General features: G+C 30.2%; 1 protein-coding gene and 1 non-coding gene across 2 annotated transcripts; both read right to left on the bottom strand.

Annotated features, from left to right (window-relative positions):
* Nucleotides 1-3,678: 3,678 nt before the first annotated feature.
* LOC137805561 (uncharacterized) lies at nucleotides 3,679-5,466 on the bottom strand. The gene is made up of 2 exons (XM_068605506.1): nucleotides 4,617-5,466; nucleotides 3,679-4,238 (listed from the first exon to the last, which is right to left on the bottom strand). The coding sequence occupies exons 1-2, from the start codon at nucleotides 5,464-5,466 to the stop codon at nucleotides 3,679-3,681; spliced, it is 1,410 nt and encodes a 469-aa protein (XP_068461607.1).
* Nucleotides 5,467-16,218: 10,752 nt separating this feature from the next.
* TRNAS-GCU (transfer RNA serine (anticodon GCU)) lies at nucleotides 16,219-16,300 on the bottom strand. The gene has a single exon. It is a non-coding gene; the product is annotated as a tRNA-Ser (tRNA).
* Between the last annotated feature and the right edge of the window lie 7,187 nt (nucleotides 16,301-23,487).

Below are 23,487 nucleotides of genomic sequence, written 5' to 3'. Positions count from 1 at the left end.
TAATATTACTTTATTTTTAATACTTCAAACATGTTTTACCCTTTCTCTTTTGGATATCTATATTTGCAACATAAATAAGACAGTTCCAGACATGCAAATCCAGAACTGAGATGTGCCTTCCGAATATGACCATCCACAACACAGGAAAGCCTTCTACATGCTAAAATCTAGAAGCTTTTTTTTTTTCATTCCGGATGCAAAAATGTGGAAAAGCTGACAAGGGAACTTTGAGATTTTAAAACAATGATGGGTGCAGATCACAATTGATCTAGTGTAGGAAGAATTAGCCTATGTTGCAATGTTTCTTTGACCCTTCTAAGCCTTCTTCTTATCATGGGTCCACCTAAGTCTGAAATGTCTTGGTCAAGTTCCTGTTCACCATGCCCCTTGGATTTGGATGTACTCATCAAAAACCCTATACAAGAGGTAGTGTCCTCATTGTATTGTTTATTAACGTTAGATATTCTGTTTTATATAATTATAAATTTTAACCACTACAAAAAAAAAATATTATTAGAATGGGCCAAAAACGGACGCTAAGTATGAAAGACCTACGCAAAATGGTATTTAGCGTGGGCATATCATTAATGGCACTTTTGAAGCTAAAGTACTCGACATAAAAAATACTGGGGGGTGCGGCGGTGCTTTTTGCGTAGGTCTAGCATGGGCTCAGCCTACAAGGGTTCACAAATTCATAAAAAACCGTGGGTTTGACTTACGTTTTACCCACACAAAAATATTACTAGCGTGGGCTTAGCCTTCAAAGTGTGCACACTTTTTAAATTAGCGTGAGTTTAGCCTACGTAGATGCCACATAATAGCGTGGGCTAAGCCTTAGTCTGTTGCCCACTGATAGTTGTCGTTTTGCTATCAAATTAATATGATTCTAGCGTATACTTGTCTAACACTAGAGAGATGATAGTATAATTGTGGATAAATGTCCCTAAGTCGTCTCCCAACAAATCCAATAGTAAAATCAGTTGATCAGGGTTTAAAATCTATCTGCAAGCAATAAAAGTTAGCAATAACAATAAAGATAAAAAGGGGGTTTGAGATAGTTGTGCAGAAAATATAAAAGAGATTAAAATAGAAAATAAAAAGCGGTTGATCCCAAGTTCTTCTACCATTGAATTCTTCACAGGTTCTCTAAAGATTAATCTTTTCTCAATCCTCCAACAGGCTAAACCAGATTGAACATGCGGCGATCTGATTCAACTGAAACTCACCAGTAAAACATGCGTCTACTGGTTTAATCCATACCCACTTTGTTCCATGCGTATACTCCATGGGAATGCTTACCTCCTCTCTCTTGAATCATGCGCCCAAGAAATTAATTAGAACAATGCGAACTAACTAAGAAACCAAAGTTTAAGACAAGGAAGACTCTCAATCATGCGTTCAAGTATAACCTCTCACAAAAACCAGTTTTCCAGGAGATTAGACTATTAAAACAACTGCTATAGAGAATTAAAAATCGAAACTTTTATTGAACAAAACCTCAGAACTCAATGGGAAATTACAAAGGAATCAACCAAAAAGGTTTAGCCTTCCATGCGGAGGCAAAACAAAAGAATTAAAAAGAAGAAAATAAACTAAGAAAACCCTATGAAGCTCTCCCTTTTCTCCTTGATGCTTGTGTCCTTTTATAGGTTTTTCTGCTCCATGGATCTTGGGAAAATATTGCAGTTTAGATTTTGTAAACAGTTTCCACTTTCCATAATTCCTTTTATTTTGCAGAAGATTGGCTTCCAATTCTGTTTTTGGAATCTTGTAGCTTTTATTTTCTCTTTCTTCTCCTCAGAATTTGTTTTCTGTTTTGATTCAAAGAAGCAACTTGGACTTTTGCATGTTTGGCCCATTTACAAAGGTCGATGCTTCAAATAATTTACCTTAAAAACACAAAATTACCAAAGATAATACTTAAGGCCCGAATAAATCCAATTATATGAATATTAATTAAAACAATGGATTTATTTATTATTATATGATTAAGACTATTGTGTGTGAATAAATATATATGCTCATCACCCACAAAAACCACAAATAAACGTAGGCTAGGTGACCATAAATTAGCGTGGGTTTGACCTTCAAGATGTCCACACAAAGTAGGTGAGTTTAAATAAGTGTGGGCTAAGCCTTCTCTTGTCCACGAATATTATTTATTTGAAGAAGTGTATGCTTAGCCTAGCACACAAAGAAGGGGTGCAATTTTTTTTATTGAAAAATATTTTAAATTTATTTGATTATAATTAAAAAAGAAATATTGTTTTATTAAAATAAATCAATTTTAAAATTACATTAACTAATGTGAAATTCAAAATTACTCTATTTCTCTCTTTCTTATTGCATTTATCCGACCTTTTTCATTTTTTTTAATAATTAATTATTAAAGATACAATTATTTTTAGGAATAATATGATGAAGAAATGTTTTTCTTAATAAAAAAGTTTTATTTATAAATTTTCTTTATACTTTTTACTTGGAAATTCATTAGAATTCATATTTAACTTACTTTAGGTTACACACTACACTATTATAGAAATAACATTTTTTCTCTAAAAAAAATATAATAGGATTTATTAATAAACACTATTGATACTTATTGTGATTCCTAACATAAATTTTAACAATAAAAAACACTATTGATATCTTTTATTTAGAAATACAAATAATTTATTAAAAATAGTCCATTTAAAAAATATTTATTAACAGTTTCATTAACAACTAACGATATATAATTATTTCACTATTAAAAGCATTAGTTACCAGTTAATAAATACATATATTAAATAAAATTATAATTTTGTAAACATACTTTATTAATATATACAAAGGGTCAATTTCTATAAATAAAATGTGTAATGATATGACATATGTTACTAACTTTTGATAATAAATAATTTTTGTTTATACAACTTCTCTTATAAAACACAAGTATCGAGGCATAGATTTGAAAGTGTAGAAAGGTTGAAAACAATACTGCATATTTCATTTAAATACTTACTTTTGTTATACTTAATTAGTGCTTGTATACGCAAATGAGAAAAGATAAATTTTAACAAAAATAGATGACTTCCATAAAGCAAGCCAACAACTGAACTATAAAAAGAAACAAGAAGACTACTATTGTAACTACATAACAAAAAAGAAATGAACATAACATGAAGATGATGATGGTTCAAGAGATGTCTCAAATATCCGAATCCTAATGAATACTAAGCATGTCATGTAAATAAGTATTTGCTACTATCTAATCACCCACCAAAGGAAAATAAACTTTTTGATCATTTTATAACATCAATCACTAATGTTTCAGCCACATCTAAACTTCATTCAAATTAAATCATCCATCCTCAAAGAGTTACAACATAAATCTCTGAAAAATCGACTTATTTCAGCTATCGCATTCCAAACAAATTCTGGTAATGAACGAAATGTAATTGGTAGTAAACACTCCATGAAGACATGACAATCATGACTTTTCATACTATGCATACTCCCTTTATCAATGTTTGCACACCTGGCAATGTTAGAGGCATATCCATCAGCCATTTTTAATTCCGTAATCCATTTATAAATTGATTTTGCATCTTTTTTTGTGAAAGTGTAGTTTGCCTTTGGCTTTCCTAACTTCCCATTTTGTAATTGAACCAATTCCAAGTCACCACGTCCACAAAATTAAGCAACATCCATTCTTGCCTTGTGATTGTCCTTTGTTTTATCCTTGACATCCATCACAGTATTGAAGACATTATCAAAAAAGTTATTTTCAATGTGCATGACATCAAGATTGTGTCTTATCAAATTGTGTTTCCAATATGGCAGATCCCAAAAGATTGATCTTTTTGTCCAATTATGATATTGTCCATACCCTAATAAGGTATCAAATGGACCATCAGTCACCTTTGGAAAGTCTCGAATAAATTCCCACAATTGCTCTCCATTTAGGAAATTAGGAGGCCCATCCAACTCAATCCTGTTTTTCGTAAATCTACTCTTGCTTCTCCTAAATAGATGATCGGTAGACAAGAATCGACGATGATAGTCAAACCAACTACTTTTACCACCATGTGGTAATGTAAAAGCTTTTGTGTCCTCCATATAATGAGGACATGCTAATTTCCCTTTAGTCTCCCATCCTGACAACATGCCATAAGCTGAAAAATCATTGATTGTCCACATCAAGCAAGCTCGCATGACAAAGTTTTCTCTTGTAGAGATGTCATATGTCATTACACCTTCATTCCACAATTGGTTAAGATCATCAATAAGAGGTTGCAAGTAGACATCTATTTTTTTAGTTGGGTTACTTGGGCCATATATGAGACAAGTTTGAAACATGTATGGTTTGGTCATACACATTTCAGGGGGCAAATTATAAGGAGTAAGAAATACAGGCCAACAAGAATATGGGGATGTTGAAGCTTGGACATAAGGAGTGAACCCATCGGAACATAAATCAAGTCTCACATGTCGTGGGTCAATAGCAAAATTCGGATATATCTTATCAAAGTTCTTCCAAGCTTCCCCATCACATGGATGTCGCGGTATGCCATCTTTTTTTTTTCTTTTCAAAATGCCATCTCATTTGCTTAGCAGATTCTACTGATGCATACAGTCTTTGTAATCTTTAGATGATTGGCGAATAAACATTCTCTTCCTTGGAATTTGTTTGTATCTTCCCTTGTCACCCTTAGGAGGAAAATATCGAGGAAGATGACAAAATTTGCATTCAGTTAAATGGTTGTCATCCTTGTAATATAACATGCATCCAACTTCACAACAATCAATTTTTTGGGCTTTCAATCCAAGACTTGACACAATTTTTTTAGCTTCATAATAGTATTTTGGTATGCAATTATCTTTGGGAGCTACATCAACTAACAATTTTATGAAATGGTCTAAACATTTTTCAGGTGTATGCCAATTCGTTCTAGCTGCTAGTAGTCTGATGGGTATTGATAATTTTGACTCAGTGGCACCATCATAAATCGGTTCATTTGCAGTTGCTAACATATCATAAAACCTTTGGGCTTCCGCATTAGGTGACTCTTCTACATATTCATCTTCGTTGTCCATGTGACCATAATGACTTGTTATGTTTGTTTCTTGCATGTATGCATCATACACCATATTGGTCATTGAACCAATGTTATCAACAGGTTTCATTCTTCCATGGCCACTGGATGCATAACCAGCATTGTCTTCACTTGACATCTCTTCTCCATGTTGAACCCAAACTTTGTAGTTAGGTTTGAAACCATATTGTAGCAAATGAGCCCTCACATGAGATGGTGGAAGAATTTTCTCACAGACACACTTAATGCAAGGAGACCTTATCTTTCCTTCTAAAGTATAAAAAGTTTGATCCATTGCCTTTGAAACAAATTCACTCACTCCAATAATGAATTGTTTGCAAAGTCTTCTTGAAGGATCAAGTCGTTCACACATCCAACTTCGATCCATTTTTCTACATGGAATATATGTATATAGTAGAGAAGAAATTATTAGCCAATATAACACTGCTCTATGAGTAGTGGTATATAAGAATTATCAAACAAAACTATCATACCATATCACAATGGTGTGAAATCAGTTTTGATTTGTAAAGTGATTTTCAACTCAAAATATTAGTCAAAAAGTGGTTGTAAACCAGTTTTTTTTAATTGGACGGTCTTGTGAAACCACATGATTTGTATGTTTGCTTCAATAATATATTAGATGGAATAAACAAAACCTAAATACTTATCTCAACAGAAAAAAAAAATACAAAATTGACCTGAAGGGCTTACCACTGGAGGAATCTTTTAAGTGATTTTTGAAGGAGTTGAAGTCCTTATGTGTTTAAGAGAGTCGACGGTCACTTCAAATTTGCACCAGCTAACCTGTAAGCATAAACAAGATATATAAAATTCATTTTGCATTCCTCTAAAAACTAGTAGTTAGATCTGATCAACAACCATGTGTTAGTTGTGCAATAACCATGCATTTGTTTACATGCATCAAATTCTTTGGGAAAGTTGAAGGAGGAGAAATAATGGTACCTGAGAGCAACCTCAACATCACACATAACTGATAGCTCAAAAGCCTTCTTCAACAACCCCTATCCTAATTTGATCACAAAAAAGAAAGTGGAAACAATTTAATTATGTATATTTCAGATCTTCTAGATGACACTTTTATGTATAAAGTGGAATCAAGATTACTTTGGGTTCCTTTGTAACATGACAACAATACCAAATGCTTTTGTTGTCTCCCCTAATTACCATATTCTCTTTCTGCTCACCTTCGCATTTATATTTTGTTTACTCTAAATTCACTTTGAAAATCACATTAATTGTTGTTAACTTGGTTGTTTTGTTGACCTCCATTTGGAAATCTCAACAGTTTAAAGATTGCATTTACTAAAATTTAAATTTTATGCAAATTGTATGGAAGTCACTCTTTCACTAGACTCTGGATGGATCATATATCACTGGCGATAACTTTAGTTTCAATATAAGAAAATAAATAAGACAGAACTAACAATTTAGCAATTGAAGAGATCAAAATTTAGTAATATTTTATAATTTATTTACAGTTCATTGTGGCCTATTTTTCAGAATGTTCAATCATGTATATTTATTCATTTGCGTTTTTATCAGTTCATTTTGTGCTTTAGCTCCTTCGTTAATAGCAAATTAATGAAACAGGAAGTATTTTAACCTTCACACCGAGACCAAGACTCAGAATTAAATTTTGGATCTCTTCATTTTTGTACATTACTACTTCATCCCTCCTTTCAATATTCAGAATCTTACCCCTCAGAGGGAGAATGGTCTGCATCAAATATGCTCTGATAAATAGATGTACTTAAATAACTCCAAATAATTCTTTTATACACAATGAATACCAATCTAACAAAATGTTCCACATATCAGTAAACATAATTAAAGTGATTAGATACAACAATTAAAAAAATAAGCATTAGTATTATGAAAACCACATTCATATTTGAAAACTCCTCAATTTTATATTTCCATTAATCATAGCATTACATTTGTTATAATGTTTTCTTACATTCAAAGGGTAACATAAAGCTTTAATGACCACAACAAAAGCCTTATTATACTATGTGAACTTGGCTACATAAATCACATGATGTCATCGGCTTAGTTAAGGACCAAACTCTAATGAATGTTATGCACCATGAGATCTCTTTTAAATTTTAACAATTTTCTCTAATATCCCTGGTCCTCCTCTATCCCTTTTCAGAAGACTGAATATATGATGTATTCTCTCCCCACTAGTGACCTTATGCACATGTCCGAATCATTTTAACGTTTTGTCAATGATTTTGTCCTCAATTGGAGTCACACGACTAACTCCACAATATATACATTCATTTTGTATCCCATCCTTTCTTGTATACACATTTGTCTTAACATTCTCATTTCTCCTACATCTACACTTAGCAATTCACTACCAAAGAGTATTGTTAAACATATAGCAATACAATCAAACTTTCCTTTGATCTAAGTAGGTACTTTCCAATCACAAATAACCATTCAACCTGTATCTTGAGTGTGATAAGTTCAATTCCTCATCAATGGAATATTGATCCTAGAATATAAAACGTCCTGTCATATGACATCTCCCATTTTGTAAGTTAAAGTTCTAATGAAAATTAACAAAATTATATTGTATCATTCAAAAAGAAATTCAAAGAAAAAAATGCTACTTGTACAATTTATTGATGATAAAACCTTTATCATTTTATTAACATAATTATTAATATTCAAAGTTTAAAATAGAAAAATATTGCACATTGCAAAAAAATATTGCAGATTGAATAGGATCAAATGTAGGTAGAGGGCAAGATTTTTGAACTAATGAGTCCATAACATGAAGGCTGCTACATTGCAGCAGGCTCCATATAGCTTTTAGTTTGGTTGTATCTGCATTTCATATTCCATTGCAGTAGGGTCCATTTCAATAATACATAACGTATATATGTTGTTATGGAACGCCTCACTGTTCAATTGCTATACAATTATAAGGTTTGGAAAAACAAACAAGCATTAGTCGTGGCAATCAGAGGCTGATGCAACTAACAGGGGTGCAAATCACACTTTTGACTAGCCATACATTTAAGTTGCAGAGAATCCAGCAGCACATACAAATCCATGAAATATCAACAAATATAACCAAAAAAACTCAACTTAGTTCCAGTTCACAAAAGGTACTGATGGGAAAAATACATGCGGAAGCAACACACACAATCACAAATCAACTGCAGAAAATAAACAACACATGATTTAACGTGGTTCGGTCGCCAACTGCAACCTACATCCACACGAGCAACTATTAGGTTTTCATTCTATCCTGTTGCACACCAATTATAAGTACAATGATCTCTTTAAATATAGATAAATAAAGATAATAAAGGGACATAATGATTAAGCCCACTCACTAAAACATGGTGTCTACTCAGCCCAACCCAATTGGTCCTAGCTTCATACCCAACAATCTCTCACTTGAAGTCACGGAACAATGTTCACCTGCGCTTCAACTGTGTACATGGTGTCTTGTCAGCCCAACCCAATTGGTCTTGACTTCATACCCAACAATCTCCCACTTGAAGTCACAGAACAATGTTCACCTGCGCTTCAACTGTGTACATGTACTTCTATAATATGTCGACGAAACTCAATGTTCCACCTCTAGTTGCCACCAGTCTTCTTAATCATTTTGAAGACTTCGTTAAAACTCCCCTGAGTTTCAACACGTCAATCACTGAACCGTTCTCTATTCCTACCGACTCCCACTTACAGGAACTACCGGATCCTGTAACAACCTGAGAACAAACACTCTCCATATTCAACAAGAAATTTTATGGAGAAGTTTCAACCGCTGGAATACTGGTTCTCCTAACCCACTATCGTCTAGGAACCTTAGCTGAAGCACAACCCGTGTTCCCACTGCCACAAGTACCTCTGACTGGTCTACCTGAACCTTTCTATGCTCGCTAATCCTGAATCTGACCTGTGGCTCTGGGTTTCTCTCTTGTAAAGATAACTCTCTTCTGCCCAAGAGATTCTGTGAACCAGACTTTGTTTATCTTCTGAACTGGGATGGTCACTCCCTCAGACGCGGTAATCTGACCATATACAACTAACATCTCTTTCTTCCGCAGGCCATGACAAGATTTCCCTTGACAACCTTCCACTGTTGATTTCCGAACTTCACTTCATGTCCCTGTTCGTCCAACTGCCTAACAGAAATCAAACTTTTCCTCAAGCTTGGACAACTCTGACATCCTTCAAAGTCCATAAACCAACTGGTGTCTTCAACACTATGTCACCCATGCCTGTAACATCAAGATTTTTGTAGTCCGCTAGTCTTACCTTTCCAAAGTCTCCAATAACTAGATTCTGCAATGCTTCAGAATCCATGACCCAGGAATCCACACTGCTATCCATGCAACAGATTAAAAGGTCCTCGTCCGCGGAGTCTTCTGTAATGTTGACTTGTTTATCATTTGGGCATTGATTCCTGAAATGCCCCACCTCCTTGCAGTTCCAACATGTTACACTTGAGCAATCCCGAGTCTTTGACTGACTCTTTCTTTTGTTCTTGCTCCCACTATCTCTGGTATTTTTCTTACCTCTGATGACATATAGCGATTCACTAGATAAGTCCCCAAAACTTCTTCTTCTGACGTCCTCGCCAAGAACGAGATCACGAATCTTCTCAAAAGTAAATCCATCAGATCCCGCTAAACTGGTAACTACTGTAATCGTTCCGGACCAACTGTCAGCCAAAGACAATAGCAGTAGTAAAGCTTGAAATTCATCATTGAACTTAATGCCCACTGACGTAAGTCTGGCTAAGATCATATTGATGTGCTCAGTAACTGAACTCGCAAATCCTCAATTTTCATTTTCCACCAACTGAAATTTGTACCATCGAATTTTCAATTCGGAACTTCCCATTTTCTACCATCTCAAACAACTAGTCGAGATACTCGGTACAACTAATTTCAGATCTTGGCAATTTTTTTTTTAAATCAAGACCACAAAAATTGCACCACCCAAAATCAGTCACCAACAAACCTGGTCGTAGTCTCTAATGCACTGGCGCTTCGCCGCACTAGACCGCAACTTCCAGGACGCGCACCGCTGCTATTCGCTCTCCGCACCACCACCGTCGTTGGTCACCGCCGTCGCACTACACTTCGTGCCGTCTCAGACCAGCACACCTGCAGAGCGACATGCAACCCTAACTTTGGGATGTCATTGTCGCCTCTGTGAAACCCTAGCTTTGGATGTCGCTAAAGCCCCTGCAAAACCCTAGCTTTGGGAAGCTGTTGTTGCTTCTGCAAAACCCTAGCTTTGGGACGCTATTGCAGCCGCAATTTTCACGTCTCGTCGATTAATTTGTGCTGATCGGATCTCTGGTGTGTAAACGAACCAAGGCTCTTGATACCACTTGATGGAAAAAATGCACGCAGAAGCAACACACACAATCACAAATCAACTGGAGAAAATAAACAACACATAATTTAATGTGGTTCGGTCGCCAACTACAACCTACATCCATACGGGCAACTATTAGGTTTTCATTTTATCCTGTTGCACACCAATTACAAGTACAATGATCTCTTTAAATAGAGATAAATAAAGATAATAAAGGGACACAGTGATTAAGTTCACTCACTAAAACATGGTGTCTACTCAGCCCAACCCAATTGGTCCTGGCTTCTTACCCAACAGGTACCTCATGCAATAATTACCTCAGTAGAGGAGCAAAGCTTGAGCTCTTCAATCTACACCCAGAATAAGAAAACATAAACTTCTAATTGAGTAACTTTTCAACAAAAAGTCAACATGCCACTAACTACGTGCCTCTATGTTTTAAAATTGGGTAGAAATTATTCAATAAAATATATTTGAACAATTGATGTGTATCTCTAAACTGGTTTTAATGGAATTCTTTGAACCATCTAAAAAATATTTATTTCTTCTAAGCTAATAAATTAAATATAATGCATAATATTATGAGCTATCCCAATTCCAAGCATCAGATTAATACAATGTCTGAAAACGCAGATCATACAATGTCTAAAAACTCAAACATAGTATATTTTGTTGTACTCTATTTTATACCAGTTAGTACATAGAAGTTCAACCACTTCGAAGCAAACTATATGCTGAATGTAACCATGCAGTTTATCTTATAGGAAGAGTGCCTCATAGATGTGAATTTGTTCAATATTTTAGCAAATGAGGATTGTTGACATAAAAAATTTCAAAGTCTCATGTGAATGCAAGGATGTTCTTCTGGTCATAAAAATGTTCTCAGTGAGAAAGGTGACATGTGAAACTTGAATGAACCAAGCAAACAAAATCACATTTTTCTTAAAACTAAGCAAACAAAATTTATATAAATAGTTCTCTTCAATGTGTTCTGATATATCATCACGAAGTTATCTTCTATAGAATTGGCAGAGTAGGAATGAAAAAAATAATAAGACAAGGCACAATGCTACACAAGTCACGATGTTATAGTCTTAAAATAACAAGCCACTCACAAGTCACGATGCTACACAGCTTGGTTTTTCAACCTTTATCAATGAATTAACAAAGACCCATTAACATCCATATAGACCCCTTAACATCTAATTAAGTCACTATTAGGGTTTTAGAAATCACAATCCAACACAATCCGAAAGAACTTCAAAAACATAGAAAGGAAGAAAGAAATCAAGAACGAAACTCACTGTGACACGGTCAATCGCCCAATCGCTCATTCGCTCAATCGCTCACGTTCAAATTGCTCAAGCTCAATCGTTCACATTCAAATCGCTCAAGCTCAAGCTCAATAGTTCACGTTCCACTGCTCAGTGCTCACATTATGAGTTTACGCCCAAAAATGAAACCCAAAAAATGAAACGTACTTTGACTTTCATTTTAAATTTAATTTTAAAATGAAATGCATAGCGGAGGATTAACCTTCAAAATTTAAAGTAGTCATAGCGTGGCTTAACCTTCAAATTTAAGTAGAAATAGCATGGGTTTAACCTTCAAAAAAATTAAAATTTTATTATTATTATTATTTAAATTTGTGTGAGTATAATCCACGTTTTCTCCCACTTTATTTTATTTTCTTTAATTGTGAAGGCTTAGCTGACACTATTTAGTCCCACAAGTGGACAACCACTTTTTTTTTTTGCTTCTTGTAGTGAACTAAAAAAGTTAATTTTAAATAATAGCTGTGGTTTCAACTTGCAAGTTACGCGTTTATGTTGATCCATGCTGAAGGTTTATGTTTACAGAAATTGGATTCAATTGAAACATTTGTGCAGACTAGTTTGACCAAGCTTAAGCAAAACATAAAATTGTAACCAGATGTGTCTTCAAAGGTTATTAATTAAGAATGTACACACAGCATGTTCATTCCTTTTATTACTACTCAGAATGTGACTACGATGATTTTCGATTTCTACTATGAGTTAACTTATGACGTTATCTAGCTAGCAAACTAATATAAAGCCAAATTCAATAAATTTTGTTGCCTAAATTAATGAGTGGTTGCAAAAGCTTTATACAAATACAAACACTCTTATTTGTTGATGAGGAAAGAAAATGGACACAAAATTCACCGACACCACCTACTAACCCTAAGTCAATGTGTAACAGTGCGTATTTAAGATAACGTTCACATAATTCATTCTGTAAAATTAATTTTTAAGTAATTATGGTGATGGATCTTTTGTAAAAGTAGCACCAACACTAAAATTTGATATGGATATTTATTAAACTAAAGTTACATAAAGCTTATTCAGTTTAAAACTAATTCTAAATTTTGTAATATATAAACAATTGAATGTATAATTTTATAAGTTTTGTACACCTATAAGTACATTGTTTATAGAGCTAAACTACAAGAGAATAAGTCTTGATTTAGTTATGTTTAATTTTTGAGATATGATGAGTTTATTGTAACATACATTGTTTCTAAATCTATATTAATGTTCTACATGTAGGTATTTTGGAAAAAACCATTCAACGTATCTATAATATTATTACTAATCTTCTTATGAAAAGAAGTTGTATTTTTATACTTAGTCACATTGATACTAAAATCAATAAATATAAATATTTTTTTCTTGTCCTTTTTATCATTTGTTTCATTTTCTTATTTAAAAATCATATAAATATTTATCTTAAACAATATAAATTAATTTTCAACCTGATTCATGATTCTAGCGAAATATTTAACATGCATGCACTTAATTAGATATCTTCAATTATGAGATATAAGTCACAACTCAGCCTTTCAATTAGACTTTTATATATGTGGGACATTGATTTTGTACGTGGGAGAGTTTATATACTTAACTTTAAAATTTATTGTCTTTTCAAAATTTGATTTTAGTTTAAGATTTTTAAATAAATTTATATTTAAAACTTTTATTAAAACTTCATAGTCAAATTTACCTTATGAATTTCAAGATAATACAAATTAATTACTTGTGAACTTTTAGTTCAATATATTTAACTGGTTGTAAATTTCATATTGTAAAAACAGTTAAACTTTGGATTCATTACGAGTTCTGGGTTCATTAAAAAAAAGATTGTTGCGTCTTTTTAAGAGAACAATTTGATGTACTAGAAAAAAAAAATTGATGTGGTTGATATTGTATCTTTCCCCATATATTTGTAAAGACTTTAAGAATTTGATATTTTATTTATTAATGAGAGCCTTAAATATAGAGCATAAGGAAAATTTATTACCGTTATAACTTCACATATGAAAACACCTTCAGTGTGGTATTTTTTTTTTTATCAGCAATAAAAAATCAATAAATGAGAATCACTTCAGGGGTGGTCCAACCCTTTTACAAATACACATACAATTTAACTCCTAACTCGACACCCAAAACCGCCGGTCAAAAGATCAACCAAACCAAGCGCTAACTAGCTTTACCGAATCAGCCGTATACAAACCAAAGGATCCAGAACCCAACAGGAATAGGAAAAATAAACTTCGCGGGACTTTGCAGCAATCCAATACCACACTATGCTTGTGAACATTTTAATAACGATGTGAAGAAATAGTTCATTGTTAAAGGGTTTGTGTCTTTGACTGCAAATCGATATTTAAATTTAACAATGGACACTAAAAGCTTGATCATTTCATATTCAAAACAAGGTATCTTTCCTTTCTCATCATCCAATTAAGACCATTAGCCAAAAACAAACAAAAGCAATATAATGTGTTTTTCATTTTTTTTTTACTAATTGAGCATATTAGTCTGTGTTTTCTGTATAAAATTATTTTCTCTACATTTATGGTGTGACCAGATATTTTATTTATGAGTTGGGTATCCTAAAATATATTTTTTATTTAATTTATTTATTGGCATAAAAAAGAATTAATGTGCAATACTTGAAGAAGGTATATAGTTTGCAATTACATGCATAAAATATTGGCATGCAACACAATTTACAACATGTTGAAGTCATTCTTCTTGCAAGTAATAGTAAAAATTAATTAAACAATGATCTATGACAAAACTTGTTATATCGATAAAAGAATAATCATAATATACGATTAAAAAAATTGTAGATAATAAAAAAAAATCATTCTTGATATTTATTGATAAAATAAATTACTATAATTTTAAATTTGTATTTTTTAAGTGAAATTTAAAATTATAGAAATTTATGCGATTTAATTATTCTAATAAAATTCTAAAATTTCAATTTTTTAAAAATAATTACCTAAATAACATTTTTTATCATAAAATATCACAAACTCTTTAAAAAAATAATTAACCAGCAAAGCTAAAAGAAGCTCAAGGTCACGAAACCAAAACATTACGTAAAGAAGTAAAAGGTTTAAGGAGTATTTTTCCTTGAATTTGCATAACACCCTATTCTTTTTTCTCTAATACAGAAGCTATTTTATATATATATATATATATATATATATATATATATATATATATATATATTTATTTATTTATAGGCTAATAGGTAACTCTTTGCAGCATTGTTAATTTTCTAGTTCTCTTAGTTCTTATGTGCCTGAGATTAAAAACTTAGTAATGATTTATCTTAGAATTTAAGTTTAAACCTAACTAAAACTCAGTGAGATTAGAAACTTAGTAATGATTTATGGATTTCCCATGATATAGTCGATTGTAAAGAATTTGACCATACGTACATTGGTTAAGTCATTCCTTTAATATATTTTTTTAAAAAAAATTCGTCAATAAAAAATATAATTCAATTAAGTATAGCGTTTTTTTTCTGGTCGGCAATGTTAATGCATTTTACCATCACTAATTTTTATAATAAGATTGTTATGCTCTAGTCCATTAATAGTCTAAATTAATGTGTTTCTTCTCAGCAATTAGTTATGTCATGTCGTATTATTAAGTAGATGTAAAGCAATTTCTAATAGATTCAACCCAATCTGGCACTGCTTGAACCTCTAAGTAAGTAAGATAAATCAATACAATTCATTTTTAAAAATACATCAAGATATTAACATTACACAAAAACCCATTTATTGAGAGTAAAATTAATTTTCATGGAACAATTTATTTTTGGTAAAAGTTCAACTTTTAATATATAGTACATTATTTTCTTTATCCAAATTTCGGTAATGAAAGTGGAACTGCATTTTTTTTCGGTATATTATTTTTATTAATACATATAATTTTTGGATATTTTACAATTTTCCCTATTTCACTATTTCATAGTTTATCTCATCCATTTTTCGACTTTTTTAGATTTTAGTATTCTAGATTTAGACTAAATATTTTATCTTAATATTCTTTAATCTCTACATATTTTACGATCACGTTTGTAAAATATGACATAATAATGCTCAATTTTACTATCTCATTTGATTAAATGCTCATAATTCTGTAATCTATTAATTTTTTTTATACTTTCTTGATTTAAATCTTTCATTAGAAATTAAAAAATTAACTTAAATTAACAGTGAAAAAAAAAGGATCTTAATTAAGTAGGGTGCTTGGAGAATTGAAGTTTTTTTATTTTGAAATATTGAGATGGTATTTTGAGAAGAAATAAAACTGTTTTAAAATGTACAAAAAAAAGGAACAAAAACAATTTGGTTTTCTCGTCCTGTGGTATATTTATTGTTAAGTATGTTTTACTATTAAAAAAATGTCACAAAATTAAAACAAAAAAGAATAAACGTCGCCTGAGAGATTCGAACTCTCGCGGGGAAACCCCATGTACTTAGCAGGCACACGCCTTAACCACTCGGCCAAAGCGACTTGTTGATGTGTTACAACTGTAGTCAATAAAGAATCTAGTTTATTAATCATGGGCCTGTCTTATAGAAACATAAAAGCCTTTTTATATTTGCACGCCCTCATTGCTATTCAAGCACCCGATTTATATATATAGCGAGATAAATTAATCTCACATTTTAACAAGTTAATTACGTATTTATATTTAGAACTTAAATTATAAAGATTTAAGTTTAATTATATTTTATAATCATTAATTATTTTTCAACCATTATAACTTTAAGAACTAACTATTATAATTCTAGTAATCAATTTGTTTATTCTAGATAAATTTTCTATTTCACTATTCTTTACAATTTTACGGACACAAATAATTGATCATGTGTAATTTTAGAACATATTTATTATTTCAAATAACTAATTTGATAAAATTATTACCAAATTTAATATTAAATTGACTATTTACTCTTAAATAAAACTACTATTTAAAACTTGTGAAATTTAATTTTAAGATAAAGATAAGTATTTTTTAATAGTTGATATAAATATTGTACAGAAATATTATATAGATCGTGTGTGAAGTGTACTATTAAAAGAAGATTATTTTTTTACAAAATCACAAAGTGAGAAAAATGAAAATATCATAAAATAATGGATTCTAATTATGGCGAAAATTGTATTATTTTAATAATTGACTACATATAATTAGTTATTATTATATACTGAACTGAAAGAGAAAAAACTATATTGAAAAATAAATTTATTAAAAATGTTCCTTCAAAGTCTTTTTTTCAAATTTTTTTAATAAATTTAAGTTGATGTTCCAAACTTCCAACTAATTTTTCATATAAAAAAGTTTTAATTGAGAAAATAAATTTACCCATACTCTCGAATTAGGTATACTTAGGTGATTTTTTTTATAAATATTTATAGAAAATTTAGAAAAATATAAAATATTTTTCTTATAAATTTATACATAAATTTAAAATACATTTTAGAAAAATAAATTTAAATAAATTTCAGATTATAAAGTATCGCCAAATTATTTGAAAGTAAACTATTACAACAAATCAAAATAGTACAAAATTATTTATAAATAAACAATCATTACATCATACAAAATAGTATGAAGTCATTTGAAATTAAATCACTATCTCACTAATTCAAAGTTATCTCAAAATAAACAATCATCACATCGGATCAATACAATCCAACAAAATGGTCATCTCAAATTAATTCAAAATATCATCAAATCAAAATAATATAATGAATACTTGTGGAAAACATTGAGTTGAATTGAAATGTCATTATCACTAATCGATGTGGGATCTCCAACACCCTCTCCTCCACGTTGGGACTGTCAACTTGTGTGTGAGACTATATATTTATGGGTGGTCTGATAGCGATCCGAAAACGAGTGACCTGATAAGCCCAACAAACTATCGCTATAATAGGTTCTAAATAACTCTGATACCATATTAAGAAATTACTTTAAGTCTAACTCAACCTTATAAAACTGACTTGTAAGATGAAGTTTGCACCCATTTATATACTATGAAATATCCTTACTTATAGTCAATGTGATATCTCCAACATAAAAAAAAATTAATATTTGGTTTAAGTATATCTAAATAAGAGAAATCACATTATTAAAGGATAGAATGTTTCTCAAATATTATTAAATGAGAATATTTCACTTTAGTTTTTATAGTTGTAATATATTCACTACAAAAGTTGATATGTTTTCGCTCATGCTAATGATATTTGAAAATAATCATAGCATGTTTATTTTTCAGGTTTGAAATTGATGGAGCAAATGTATAATAGGTTATTTATTTCATTAGGGAAGTGTTTGTAATATGAGAAAGTTTAGTTCAACAAACACATAGTACAATGTATCTTACAAATTTAAATTAAGTTAAATAGTCTTATGGAAAAGTAATAAATACTAGAAATATTATATTTGTTTAATCGACAAAAAAATAAAATAAATTAAAGAGAAATGTTTTAACATTTATATAAAAAAGAATTTCTAGGATAATCATGAAATCCAAAAATGAAAAAAATAAAACATATCAAACATCCTTCAAACTGAAACACATCGAGGTAAAAAGACAATATGAAAACAATAATAAACATCAAATTTCTACAATCTACTGGAAGAGCCTTCGAATAACCTCCAAACCTACTCATCTACCAATTCATTCCTTAAAATAAAAGGGTATTAGTATATAAAGAGGGGAAAAAACCTTTGCTTTTCAAATGTGCTCAATCTGTAAATTTGTTTTAAAGGTGTATTTTAAAAAACAACAACAACCATGTGGAATGCAACCTTTGTCGTTCTTCACTAATCTGAAAGTGTCCCAAGTAATCCAACAGACTTCCCATGAAGAACTTATCCTGCAAAGAATAATATCTAGACAAATTTGTTTGATGGAATGTTATGGAAAAATTATCCTTACCAAGTATAATTGTACACAATCATAAAAGACAATAAATGAGTCAGAAGAACAAAAAATAACATCACATTCAGATAGAGGTACCTGGATGAAATAACTTAGAGGGAATACTTTAAAATATAACTGACAAAATTGTATCCAGATCTGATGGAAAGATAAGTATTTTTACTTTGTTGTCAATTTATAGGGCAAGATCCAATCTGAGTAAGAAAAACTTACTTGAGGAACCTTGCGTTTCATCCAAGCCCAAATCTATAATTGTGTCAAAGTTAGTATTTCCTCTGCATCAACCTTGATTAAAGATAATATTTTTTTTTCTCTACTTCCATATACACCAAATGATATATACCCACATACTTTTCCATAACTTATATTTCTCTCCTTGTTAAAGCATAGACGGTAGAATTGGTTAAAGTGTTCCCTAAGAGAGTTTTGATGAACCGAGGTAATTCCAAGTCAAGAGTTACAATATTTCAAACTCTATTTGTAGTTTGTCAAGTAATAAATAGACGTAATGTGAATATATGGTAATAATTTTAATTTTCACTAAATGTTAAATGATTTTGGGTTGTTAATCATCCTCCTTGGACTAGTCAATTTTTTTTAATATGATTTTACAAAGAAAATCCTATCCAAAATCAAGTACTTTTTTTATCCTTATGTAGGGTTTGTTGTTCCAAACATGTTATAAATTCCATGTGATTTTTTCCATTCAAACCACTATCTTTTCTAATTCACTTCTCACACTCAATCTGTGTTTGACCAACTTCCAAACATATTTTAGAGATTTTTCAATAATAAAGGAATTCTTATATAACCTAAGGATCTAGTAGTAAACAGGAAATTTCCTAACTTAGAAATATTAGATGAGATTGAGAATGTTTTGGTACAATATTTAAGTAAGTAATCAAATCATATTACATATCTAAACCTAATAATCATGCTCAGATAGCAACTAAATTAAAATTAAGAATGATATGAGTCACAGAGAATACATGTAAAGAAAAATTCATTAAGAATAATATAAAAATAGACAATTACGTTCAGGTATTTATTATTTATTATTTATTATTGATACTATTACTCATTTATTATTATATTAACTTTGATTCATGAACACCCACTTAATTAACTCTGAAAGTGTCTTCCAAGACACATTATTCCTCTAAAAGAAATACCAATGTATATTGAAGAAGCCAAAGAATTTCAGGCGTCCTAATACTTTCTATATACATATCTTTTGGTATATTTTTTATGTTATATTATATTTATTAACTAATTTATTAGTTACTTAACTAAATTCTTTTAATCAAATAAATTAATATATTAGCTTAGAATTTATAAATTAAAAACTTATTGATTAGAAGTTAACTTATCACTTATAATTAACTTATTATCTTGTTTTAAGAGTTAGATCCATCTAAGACAATTACAACTTTGGTTAATTCATATAAACAACCCGTGACTATGTGTCAGACAAAAAGATGTCAATGAATAATTGTACAAGCTAGGGGACAAGAACATAACATTGAATGAAAATGTTAATGATATACTTGATTTTTAAACTGTTATTATTTTTATCTGTATCTGTTAAACATGTAAGATTCAAATTATGCATCTGTGTAAAATACAGAGCTGGTCACAGTACACGTGAATAGAAGCATGCATAAGAATGACACAATTGGCATAATCCTGTGTCTTATTAGAGATTTGATATTAGGTCTGTGCTTATACAAGAAATGAGTATCAAAATGATATAACAGGCTTCCACCTTTGGTATTGGACTTAGTCTGTGCATAATATAAAATATTATTTATTATTTAGGTGGTGGTGATGTTACAAGAATGTTGTGATGATTGTTGTCTTTCTATTACAGTTGTGTTGATAAAGTGAAAAGAGAGTTATGTGGATGAAAAGAAAGTAACTGGAATAATAGCATGTGCATGTGGAAGATGAAACACAGAAGTAGCTAACAGCAACAAGGCATGCAGACACGCAAACTTTGTGATTGGTACTTCTATCTGGCTCCCTCGGTTAAGCACTGTCCATGAAACACCCTCTTCTTTTGTTCCATTCACAATCTTTGGGGAACACACTCTCTCATATATCACCTCATAAGAAGAAGGGAATCAAAAAGGATAGTTTAGTCTCCTACCTTTTTCTTTCACTAACCATTCATTATTAAGTGATTCTCCTATTAATCATCACAATCAAATAGAAGCATTCAAACTTCTAATTAATTGAGACTATCTTCTTATACCTTATTCAATATGAGATGACAGACCAACTGAATTCATATCTGCTTGTTACAGAGAGTTAGTATGCTAACATATATTCAGCTAAGGATGTTTAATGGTGTTAGTATTGATCAGGAAGGGTTAAATACACCTTTATTTTTTGATGTATTTATAAATGGTTATGTTATTTATGTTTTACTAATGGTGGAATTCAGACTCAAATTTACTAATTCTGCTTAAAATTATGACTATTTAAAATAGGTTTGTATTGGATCATACCCTTATTATAAAATAGTTTTTGTGTATTTTTTTAATAGTTTTATTTTTTAATTCACTGAAACAAACCTTTAAATCTTTGTTTGTTTTTGTATGAGTACTAAGTTAGCACACAGAAAAGTGTAGATGATGAGTATTTGTATCCGTTCATTTATTTATTATAAGATTTGTGAGAGATGTTTTTCCCCGACATCCACAACTATGAGAGAAACCAGACAAAAATTCATTGGACATTTTGGTTTTGCGTTTTTATCTTTGGTTTTATTATTCTGCTCTATTGTCCACTGCAAAATCACGGGATGTTATTCCTTTTCTGTGCATGACAAAAACACTGGCTCATGTTGATGATGGCAAACTAATAAAACCATTGGAGGTTGACATTAAAAAGTAGTAAATCCTTGTTTTTCCTTTCACACTTGCATTGATTCCTTCTTCCTTGTCTCTTTACTTTGAAATTGCTTTTCTCACTCTCAGTATTGCAGTTTCCTTTCCTTTAAGATTAGTTGTTTCCTTTAGTAATGGTTTAATTGGACTAAGAAGATGGTTTAATGTGAACTCACAAATACATGCATGTTGATTCTTGGTTTACATGCATGTGTTTTTGATTAATGATTGTATGGCAGAAACATATTATGTTTTCTTACAATATTGTGGTTAAATAATGAACATTTTTGTACATGTGTTTATGTTATATAAATTGGATGACAATCATTTGATTAAAAGGTATATGTTATTATATATGTGAAAGATTGATGAAAAAAAGTCACATAATTTATTAATATAATTTATTAAAGTCTTTGTCATAATTTGATGATGTGATATTTCTTTAAAGATAATATATTATATTTACTTTATAATTAATATATGTATTTTTTTTTCGTACAGTATGATAAGGTTATAGTCATAATTGATTATATATTATAGTTCTAATCATAATTGATTATATATTATGAATGTGATATTTTTTAAGTCTGTATGTAATTCATTTACATATGGTATAATTGTAATTTTATTTATGTTATATAAATTAATGATAAAAAATTAAAAAAGGATTAATAACAATAAATTATTACATTATTGTGTAAGTTTTAATTATAAATCAAATATGGAAATTAGGGTTTAAATTTAATTAATTTATATTTCAGATATTTAATTTATACATTATTATTTGTATGTCTGGAATCTAGAATGGTAGTGGTAGATGATAGGATAAATTATGTTATTATATGTATACATATGAATGTGTAAAAAAAAATTAGTTTGTAATGAGTTATTTAAATTACATATTTAATAATGAAATTTGGACTGATTTATTGAAGTTGTGATTTAATAATTTTATAGTACAAATTATTAAGTTAAAATTATGGATTAAATTGTTTGAAAACATGAATGAATTGTAATTTTAAGTTATGGTTAAATTAATTAATTTTAATGCACTATCTTAAATTAAGAATTAATAATTTTTAAGTATGGAAATTGAATTAAATTGTGTATCAGATTTTTAATTAGGAATTAAATATTATAAAATTTTGTATATGTAGAAGGAATTTTGACATGAGAGGAAAAAACTAGATTATTAATTTAAAAGAAAAAGATATGGATAACTTAAATTTAATTTCATAACCACAGCAACATTTAAAAAATGTGTACGCACAATTATAATATTTGTGTGGATAACTCATGAATTACGTATGTTTAATAATATTAGAAAATTTGTTTCTTTAGATAATCATGTATGTGAGAGTTTATTTCGTACCTCTTTTATATTGAACATGAACAATGTTAATGTTATGATATTATTTGCATGAGATCAGATACTTTCATTAACCTAGGTGAACACTTAAGGGTATTCGATGTGGTGAAATATGTGTTTAGATCAACAGTTAAAGAAAAGTGACTAAATTTTTGTATATAATAAGACATAAAGTAATTGTATCATTTGTTTCCATCAATGAGGAGAAATAATTAGTTGACACTTACATAATGTGTTGAATGGATGGGATAATTATGTTAGAGGGAAAAATTTTAGTTCAATCATAGGACAAGATGTGCAATCACATATCCTTAACAACAATAGATTTTACCCATGTTTTAAGGTAATATCATGACAACCTCTTGTGTTAATTGACATACATATATTGTGTAAAGAATGATTATAACAAATAACTATCATTTTGTTACGATTTAGGATTGTTTACGGGTCATAAATGGAACTCATGTATGAGTTAAGGTCCTCATT

The sequence above is a fragment of the Phaseolus vulgaris genome, chromosome 3 (genome assembly GCF_051622355.1).
Source record: "Phaseolus vulgaris cultivar YP4 chromosome 3, ASM5162235v1, whole genome shotgun sequence".
Taxonomy (NCBI): Eukaryota; Viridiplantae; Streptophyta; class Magnoliopsida; order Fabales; family Fabaceae; genus Phaseolus; species Phaseolus vulgaris.
Note: the sequence above shows the minus strand (reverse complement) of the source record. Positions and strands in the feature narration are given on the sequence as shown.

Excerpts from the sequence above, each read along its gene's own strand:
- LOC137805561 (XM_068605506.1), bottom strand. The coding sequence starts at position 5,466 with ATGGATCGAAGTTGGATGTGTGAACGACTTGATCCTTCAAGAAGACTT. Across the intron at positions 4,239-4,616 it reads ATCTAAAGATTACAAAGACT|GTGTAATGACATATGACATC; the intron begins GTATGCATCAGT and ends TGTGGAATGAAG.